Raw genomic sequence first — 9,935 nt, 5'->3', positions numbered from 1 at the left:
TCTTCGTTCTTTGTATTGGTCAACCTTGTATATTCTCATGCTCTATCATACTATCTTGAGGTGTATAAAGAACTCTTCATTTGTTTGCATGCTCTAAATCTTAGTCAACCATGGCTCAACTCATGAGCCTATCATGACACCGACTTAGAGCCATATCTTGAGTTCTTCACTTGGAATCAAGCACTCAAGATCTTGATCATTCATTGCTTAACACATAAGCTAGAGCATGGCTAATATTGAGTTCCACATAGAACTCTGTCTTCATTTCTTCTTCTTGATCATATCACATATATGTCTTCAAATCGATTATCTTGATGCCAATACTCAAGGTATATCTTTATCTTCATGGCATCCATACTTGAATCCAACATATGGACTACAAGTAGTACCTATGGAATATTCCTTCATATAAACCCAATGAAAACATTAGTCCATAGGGGTTGTCATTAATTACCAACCACACATAGGGGCAATGTACCCTTACACAATGTGTTAAGTTTACGATGGTGAGATTGAATCGTGCCCTTAGGGTACCCGAGGGGTGGCTTATATACTACGTTGGGCCTAGGGTACAAAGAGTGTCCTAACCGACTAGCTTGTGGAATCCAAAGGCGACACGTATATCCAGTTGTGTGCTGCAAGTCTTGAGACGCCAAACTCCTACTCGGTTCTGTCTTGGGATGGACCTTCCGTCTTGAGCTTCAGGCGGACTGGTAACCCCGGTGGGTTTTACGCCATTACCTCCTGTAGATCACAATGTTCCGTTGGTATTTAGTCATGTCATGTCTATACCCATAAAGTATGTCCACAATCCCCCCCCCCCCCCACACCCCCCAGATGGCGTACTTTTGATGTATTGTCTTGTGTATGGCCAACACACTGTTTTATTAGAAGACATGTTACTTTATACAGTCTAACATGATAGGAAAAGAGCATCAACAAAATAAAAGTAAAGAGATTCCAACAAAACCATGAAAAATAATTGGAGAAATGTGCCAGGGGCGAAGTATAGGGATTTAATTCTGCTGACATCTTTTTTTTAGCGAACATTCTGCTGACATCCGAATGGCGCTTGTCCAACGTTGCATTCCAATGTTTCCAGCCCACGTAAAGGGATGTATCGCTGATGACTAAATGGATCATGTTGAGAGAGAACATAGGCCCATCATGCTCAGCTATCTTTAAGAACTGTAGGCTTGAATCTGAACCCATTCGCAGTGTGCCCCGACTGGGCCAATCTTATAGCTCATGGCCACTTCACCGGTGGCGTGCAGTGAGTGCATCGCGACCGACAGACACGGCCCGTAGTGAGTCTCCGCACCGGAATGGGATCATCTCTCCTCGCCGCAACAACCGCCGCCCGCATCAGCATGTGAGCACCGACCGCGCACACGACGCACGCGTAGCAGCTCAGCTCGACAAGTCGCCGCTCCTCATCATTCCGGTGGCCCTACCGCCACATCGATCGCGAGGAGGAAGAAGACACACGACCGACGCCCTACGGTTGGGCGCCAAGTTGCTGTCGTCTCCTCTGTACCACCACGTCCCCGTCAAACCTCCCGGATCAGCTCGCGCGAAGCGGGAACAGCTCCGGGACCGACCAACCGGGAGAGGAGGACGGAGGGTGACCTCCGGCAATGAGCAGCAGCTGCCGCGTCGCGCCGCTCACAGCTGGAAAGAAAGTGACACTGGACCAGAACAAGAGGAAGAAGAAGATCTGAATCTGAATCTCACAAGAAAATACAAAACGACAAGTGATCCTCCTCTAGTTTCTTTGCCCGAGAACGTGATTCACATTCCCCAAATGTTTGCAGTGGCAATGGCATTATATTGACTTGCATTTGCAAGGAATTACAGGAACATGTACATTTTGCCAGTCCAAGATCGATCCCCATCCTGATCCATTGCCTTGATCGATTACAGTGATGAATGGGCCAAGAAAAGAATCGAGAGAAAACGCGAGAAAGAAGAGCGGAAGAACATATATTACAGCTTAATTCCGTTGATCTGGACCCCGAACACGCATCACTGCTCGATCATCTGCGATCGTTCAGACAAACACACACGCACCGTACTATATACTACTGATAGTATGTTACGGACAATTCCGTTTATTGCCGCGCGCGAAGGGCCAGAGCTAATCTGTACGCAATGCCGTATCGATCATGTTCGCCGATCGAGCTATGCCGACATGAAAACGATCACGCGCGGATCCATGGATGCGGTACTAACACCTGGCGCCGACGTCGCCGTTGTCGAAGTTCTGGGCGTAGCTGACGGAGTCGTACCCGAAGTCCTGCCCGTGCCCGCCGCCGCCGCCGAGCGGGAGGCCGTCGCGGCCCAGGAGGCGGCGCACCTCGGCGCGCGCCTTGTAGAAGACGTGCCGGAGCGTGCCGCGGCAGTGGCACCCCAGCGCGGCCTTCTCGTCGTCGCTCATCTCGAGGCCGCGCGCGAAGGACGGCTTCCGCTCCATCACCCACCCGAGCCCCCACTCCCACCACCGCCGCACCGCGCCCGCCGCCGCCAGGGCCTTGATCGACGGCATCGACCGCGCGCGCCGGAGCGCCTCCGACGACGAGGAGGAAAGCGGCTGGAGGTGCAGCGACAGGGACGACGACACGCGCCGCCGCATCCCGGACAGGTCCACCTTGCCGCCGCCCTTGTTCCCCGCGCCCCCGGCGGCGGTCGTCACCGGGAGGTCGTCCTGCCACGCGCTCCGCCGCGGCTTGATCGTCTCCAGGATCGCATCGGTCGCCATTGCCCAACTACAACTGCAACGACAAGCCGGGATCGATCAGGTTGGAGAGGGAGATCTCGGATTCTGTGGGTTTCTTGGAGCTGCGCGCTTTGGTTGGTAGCACAAGGCCGCGCGCGGGGCTGGTGGGTTGGTTCTCGAGTAGCTTTTGCAAATTGGAGCGCCACAGCCTGGATATATTTGTGCATCGAGCAGTGGACCTGCAGCCTGGGCGCCAACTGCTAGTTACACCAAACCATGTACGCTCTCTACATGCCGTATATACAAGGTACATGTATCATAGATCATGTAGTAGTAGTATGGTTTATGGCTACATCTTGTCGGTTCTCAGCTAGCTGAGAATTAACTTCATGTTTAGTTAAATCTTACACCATTTGATTTGCATCTTGATTTGTGTTAGTTATAAATTGTAAAATAAGTTGTAACTGAAATTCGATGACATCATCCAACTAAAAACGAAGTTCTCACAGAAATAGTCGCACTTATTAATACCTCGGGTCTACTAGTAGTATTAGTTAAGCCCAGTTGACTCTAATTTATGGACTAGTAATGCTACACCTACATGCACTTCATTTACGGAATGACTTTACGTGATGACCGTGTCGAGGAGAGGTGCGCTGTGATTTGCTAGAAAATTAATCAATCCTAATCCAGGCCCAGCCATGAGGCGACAACTTATCCGTAGGTTTAGTACGTAATCAAGAGTCCGTAGGTGTAGGATTCTTGTTTATGGACACAATCACACAAGTGAGTAAAATGCACTCCATGTAAAAATGCGGTGCATATCGGCCTAAGTTGACTTTAAAAAAAAAATTACTAGGGCATCATGTGAGATCTTACCAAGGTCATAGTTCCAGTTCATTTTGCTATTTTAGGTTTAAAACTTGGAGCCAAATTTCAAACTACAAATCACTAAATGAACCGTAAGTGGGATTTTGGTGGGATTTCACATGCATCTCTAACTTTGACCAACTTGAAAATATCAACATCCATAATATCCAATTTTTACCGTAAGCCATCAAGAAATATATTTTCATACTATATTTAATTAGTATTTTGGACCTTGAGATGTTCCTTTCCTATAAACATTACAAAATTACTTAGGACAAACTAATATGCAGTACCCCCACCTGGAGATGACACATTATAGTTGTCGTGCTTGGATAAATGGGACAAAACTATGAACATTTTATAGATTAGTTTCACATGCCATATTCCATTCGTAAGATGTGTTTTTTCTTCTTCTTTTTCATTTCCTTCATTCTCTTCAAATACTCATTGATATAACCTGTCAATGTTATGTCAAATTCTTACTTAAAATGATATTTGTATCATCACAGTAGTCTCTATAATTGCACATTTAAGAGAGGAACCACTCACTACAGGAATGGTGCAAGGCGCTGACGGCCGGAAGCCCACGGCGTAGCCACATTGGGCCGTCAGCGTAGGCTACACCGAGGGTAGCCCGTATACGCTGATGGTGGACGTCGGCGTCTAGACCCTCGGCGCAGGCCACACCGTCCGTTAACTTCAAAAAAAATCATTTTTTTTTATTCTCTCGCATAAATTATTTTAACTCTAACTACACTTAATCTTAGATCAAATTACACTTATGGTCAAACTTCCCAATTTGATCAGTCATCCTCAAACTACTCCAACCCTAGCACGCTTACCATATCAATCTTATTAACCCTTAGACCGTGATATCACAACTCTTTATTGTTTTGAGTTTTAAAAAATTATTTAAATAAACATCATTGGTTAAGTAATAATAATGTTTATGCAGAGGGTCCAATTATTAATTTAATTTAAAAAAAATAAAAAATCCTGCATTTCTGGCAAAAACTAAAATCTTCATGTTTTCATATTTCCATTTCGAATTTCGAGAATCTAAAAAATGCCAACCAGGTAATTGTTGGAGATATGCCCAAGAGGCAATAATAAAAGTGGTTATTATATATCTTTATGTTTATGATAAATGTTTATATACCATGCTATAATTGTATTAACCGAAACATTGATACATGTGTGATATGTAAACAACAATGAGTCCCTAGTAAGCCTCTTAACTAGCTTGTTGATTAATAGATGATTAGTTTCATAATCATGAACATTGGATGTTATTAATAACAAGGTTATATCATTATATGAATGATGTAATGGACACACCCAATTAAGCGTAGCATAAGATCACGTCATTAAGTTATTTGCTATAAGCTTTCGATACATAGTTACCTAGTCCTTTCGACCATGAGATCATGTAAATCACTTATACCAGAAAGGTACTTTGATTACATCAAACGTCACTGCGTAAATGGGTGGTTATAAAGGTGGGATTAAGTATCCAGAAAGTATGACTTGAGGCATATAGATCAACAGTGGGATTTGTCCATACCGATGACGGATAGATTTACTCTGGGCCCTCTCGGTGGAATGTCGTCTAATGTCTTGCAAGCATATGAATAAGTTCATAAGAGACCACATACCACGGTACGAGTAAAGAGTACTTGTCAGGAGACGAGGTTGAACAAGGTATAGAGTGATACCGATGATCAAACCTCGGACAAGTAAAATATCGCGTGACAAAGGGAATTGGTATCGTATGTGAATGGTTCATTCGATCACTAAGTCATCGTTGAATGTGTGGGAGCCATTATGGATCTCCAGATCCCGCTATTGGTTATTGGTCGGAGAGAGTTCTCACCCATGTCCACATAGTTCACGAACCGTAGGGTGACACACTTAAGGTTTGATGTTGTAATAGTAGAACTTGAAATATGGAATGGAGTTCGAAGTAATTTTCGAAGTCTCGGATGGGATCCCGGACATCACGAGGAGTTCCGGAATGGTCCGGAGAATAAGATTCATATATAGGAAGTCATATTCCAAGTTTGGAAATGATCCGGTGCATTTATGGAAGGTTCTAGAAGGTTCTAGAAAAGTCCGGAAGAAATCACTTTGGAAGGCGGAGTCCCGAAGGGACTCCACCACCATGGCCGGCCAATCCTAGGGAGTGGAGTCCCAGGTGGACTCCACCTAAGGTGGCCGGCCACCCCCTCCCAAGGAAAGGTGGGAGTCCCACCTCAAGTGGGAATCCCACCTTGGGTAGGTTTCATGTCATATGGAAGGTTTTGGTTTGGGGTCTTATTCGAAGACTTGTAAACCAACTCTTGGGTGTTCCACCTATATAATGAGGGACAAGGGGAGGGGGCCGGCCACCCCAACACCACAAGGTGGCCGCACCCCATAGTGGCCGGCGCCCCCCTCTCCCAAACCCTAGCCGCCCCCTCTCTCATCCACCTCTCCCGCACGCTTAGCGAAGCTCCGCCGGAGTTCTCCATCGCCACCGCCACCACGCCGTCGTACTGCCGCATTCAAGGAGGAGCTACTGCTTCCGCTGCCCGCTGGAACGGGGAGAAGGACGTCGTCTTCATCAACACCGAACGTGTGACCGAGTACGGAGGTGCTGCCCGATCGTGGAACCGTGATCAAGATCTTCTACGCGCTTTTGCAAGCGGCAAGTGATCGTCTACCGCAGCAACAAGAGCCTCATCTTGTAGGCTTTGGAAATCTTCAAGGGTGAGTCTCGATCATATCTCCTCGTTGCTCCCATCTTCTAGATTGCATCTTGGCTTGGTTTGCGTTCTCGCGGTAGGAATTTTTTTTGTTTTCTATGCAACGTATCCCTACAGTAATCCTGGTAAATTCGGATGCAACTTTTTCACATGATCATTTTGATATATTATACATTTTTTCCGACATCGTATGCAACCATAAAAGCCGTTTTACTGATACATGACCAGTTTGCAATACAGGTCAAATTTCATTTTTGTTAAATTATGTTGCAACAAGATGACATAAAACATGAACTTCTGGAAGGATTTTATTTTTGGAATTTTTTAGTCATTTTCTACCATTCAGTTGAAACTTAAAAAATGCGATCCACAGGGGACGTGGGGGGGGGGGGGGGGGGGGCTTGGAGGGAAAAAAAAGTTGAAGGCTATGCCGAGGGTGGCCGTCGACGTAGATTAAAAAAAGGGGGAGAAGGATATCCCAAGGGCAGCCCTCAGCGTAGCTCTAACACCGTGACAACGCCGTCACGACCTGGCTTTGGAGGGGCGCGTGTCCAGGCTTACGCCGACGGCCCGAAGTACGCTGAGGGTAGCCATCGGAGTACGTCGACGGCTGTTTGGCGGGCTTGCCTGGCCGGATTATACGCCGACGGCCCCGACTTTTGGCCATCGGCACCTTGCGCCATTTCTGTAGTGACTTCTTGAAATACTCTATAAAAAGTGTTGTACATACATATGTTGATTTTTCTTTTGTAGAATCTGGTTTAAGAGAGGCAAACTTCCTTAAATACTCTATAATTATTCACCATATATTCTATAAAACATATGTGTGTATACCAATTTCATGTTGACATATTCTCTAGAATCTTAGAATCCTAAGCATGTCGGTGCAGATTATTGAGTGAAATGTTCTTCATAGAAACATTATCAAAATGACCGCTTGACTCGTTATCGAGCAAACCCTCTACCGTTTCATTCCAACTTAGATTGGCAATGTGCGTTGCAAGAATATGATTTAGGCCGGCGAACAAAAAATGACGTTGGTGCAGGGTGTCATGGATCTGCCTGTCTCCGGCTCACAGTATGGCAGCTGGGTTTTAGTTAAGCCGAAGTATTTCAAAACCCTCAGCCTATCAAAGTTTAAACCCTAGGTTCAATATTTTGGTGTCTCATTAAAGACAGAACATTATTCGGTGGGAGGCAATGTTCCCGTCGACAGCGAGACGCCTGTGGTGACTTGATACGTCTCCGATGTATCGATAATTTCTTATGTTCTATGCCATATTATTGATGATACCTACATGTTTTATGCACACTTTATGTCATATTCGTGCATTTTCTGGAACTAACCTATTAACAAGATGCCGAAGTGCCAGTTCCTGTTTTCTGTCTGTTTTTGGTTTCGAAATCCTAGTAACGAAATATTCTCGGAATTGGACGAAACGAAGACCCGGGTTCCTATTTTCACCGGAAGCATCCAGAACACCCGGAAGGACCGAGAGGGGGCACTGGGCCCCCAGACCATAGGCCGGCGTGGCCCAGGCCCTGGCCGCGCCGCCATATGGTGTGGCCACCCCTTCGACCCTCCTGCGCCGCCTCTTCGCCTACTTAAAGCCTCCGTCGCGAAACCCCTGATGCGAAAAAACCACGATACGGAAAACCTTCCAGAGCCGCCGCCATCGCGAAGCCAAGATCTGGGGGACAGGAGTCTCTGTTCCGGCACCCTGCCGAAGCGGGGAAGTGCCCCCGGAAGGCTTCTCCATCGACACCGCTGCCATCTCCACCGCCATCTTCATCACCGCTGCTGCTCCCATGAGGAGGAGTAGTTCTCCATCGAGGCTCGGGGCTGTACCGGTAGCTATGTGGTTCATCTCTCTCCTATGTGCTTCAATACAATAATCTCATGAGCTGCCTTACATGATTGAGATTCATATGATGATGCTTGTAATCTAGATGTCGTTATGCTAGTCAAGTGAATTTTACTTATGTGATCTCCGGAGACTCCTTGTCCCACGTGTGTAAAGGTGACGAGTGTGTGCACCGTGTGGGTCTCTTAGGCTATATTTCACGAATACTTATTCACCGTTGAATGGCATAGTGAGGTGCTTATTTATATCTCTTTATGATTGCAATGTGTTTGTATCACAATTTATCTATGTGCTACTCTAGCAATGTTATTAAAGTAGTTTTATTCCTCCTGCACGTGTGCAAAGGTGACAGTGTGTGCACCGTGTTAGTACTTGGTTTATACTATGATCATGATCTCTTGTAGATTGCGAAGTTAACTATTGCTATGATAATATTGATGTGATCTATTCCTCCTACATATGCATGAAGGTGACAGTGTGCATGCTATGTTAGTACTTGGTTTAGTACTTGGTGAAGTGTTAAGAATGATTATGTCACCTCTGAACATGTAAATTTTGATTGTGCACTAACCCTCTAATGAGTTGTTTCGAGTTTGGTGTGGAGAAAGTTTTCAAGGGTCAAGAGAGGAGGATGATATACTATGATCAAGAAGAGTGAAAGCTCTAAGCTTGGGGATGCCCCGGTGGTTCACCCCTGCATATTTCAAGAAGACTCAAGCTTCTAAGCTTGGGGATGCCCAAGGCATCCCCTTCTTCATCGACAACATTATCAGGTTCCTTCTCTTGAAACTATATTTTTATTCGGTCACATCTTATGTACTTTACTTGGAGCGTCTGTGTGCTTTTGTTTTTGTTTTTGTTTGAATAAATGCTTGTGTGGGAGAGAGACACGCTCCGCTGGTTCATATGAACACATGTGTTCTTAGCTTTTAATTTTCATGGCGAAGTTTCTTCTTCGTTAATTTGTTATATGGTTGGAATTGGAAAATGATACATGTAGTAAATTGCTATAATGTCTTGGATAATGTGATACTTGGCAATTGTTGTGCTCATGTTTAAGCTCTTGCATCATATACTTTGCACCCATTAATGAAGAAATACTTAGAGCTTGCTAATTTGGTTTGCATATTTGGTTTCTCTAGAGTCTAGATAATATCTAGTATTGAGTTTTAACAACAAGGAAGACGGTGTAGAGTCTTATAATGTTTGTAATATGTCTTTTATGTGAGTTTTGCTGCACCGTTCATCCTTGTGTTTGTTTCAAATAACCTTGCTAGCCTAAACCTTGTATCGAGAGGGAATACTTCTCATACATCCAAAATACTTGAGCCAACCACTATGCCATTTGTGTCCACCATACCTACCTACTACATGGTATTTATCCGCCATTCCAAAGTAAATTGCTTGAGTGCTACCTTTAAAATTTCATCATTCACCTTTGCAATATATAGCTCATGGGACAAATAGCTTAAAAACTATTGTGGTATTGAATATGTACTTATGCACTTTATCTCTTATTAAGTTGCTTGTTGTGCGATAACCATGCTTCTGGAAACGCCATCAACTATTCTTTGTTGAATATCATGTGAGTTGCTATGCATGTCCGTCTTGTCTGAAGTAAGAGAGATCTACCACCTTAATGGTTGGAGCATGCATATTGTTAGAGAAGAGCATTGGGCCGCTAACTAAAGCCATGATTCATGGTGGAAGTTTCAGTTTTGGACATATATCCTCAATCTC

At 45.1% G+C, this 9,935-nt stretch overlaps 1 protein-coding gene across 1 annotated transcript; it reads right to left on the bottom strand.

The window, feature by feature from the left end:
* Window positions 1–2,227: 2,227 nt before the first annotated feature.
* Window positions 2,228–2,883, bottom strand: LOC124678031. Its single transcript, XM_047213973.1, has one exon. It carries the CDS (start codon window positions 2,756–2,758, stop codon window positions 2,228–2,230), a length of 531 nt encoding a protein of 176 aa, XP_047069929.1. The 5' UTR covers window positions 2,759–2,883.
* Window positions 2,884–9,935: the final 7,052 nt, after the last annotated feature.

Source organism: Lolium rigidum, chromosome 1 (genome assembly GCF_022539505.1).
Source record: "Lolium rigidum isolate FL_2022 chromosome 1, APGP_CSIRO_Lrig_0.1, whole genome shotgun sequence".
Classification (NCBI taxonomy): Eukaryota; Viridiplantae; Streptophyta; class Magnoliopsida; order Poales; family Poaceae; genus Lolium; species Lolium rigidum.
The sequence above is the reverse complement of the archived record's forward strand: the minus strand, read 5'-3'. Positions and strand labels throughout refer to the sequence as shown.

Bases quoted from the DNA above. Each gene is read 5' to 3' on its own strand.
- LOC124678031 (XM_047213973.1), bottom strand. From the start codon at position 2,758: ATGGCGACCGATGCGATCCTGGAGACGATCAAGCCGCGGCGGAGCGCG.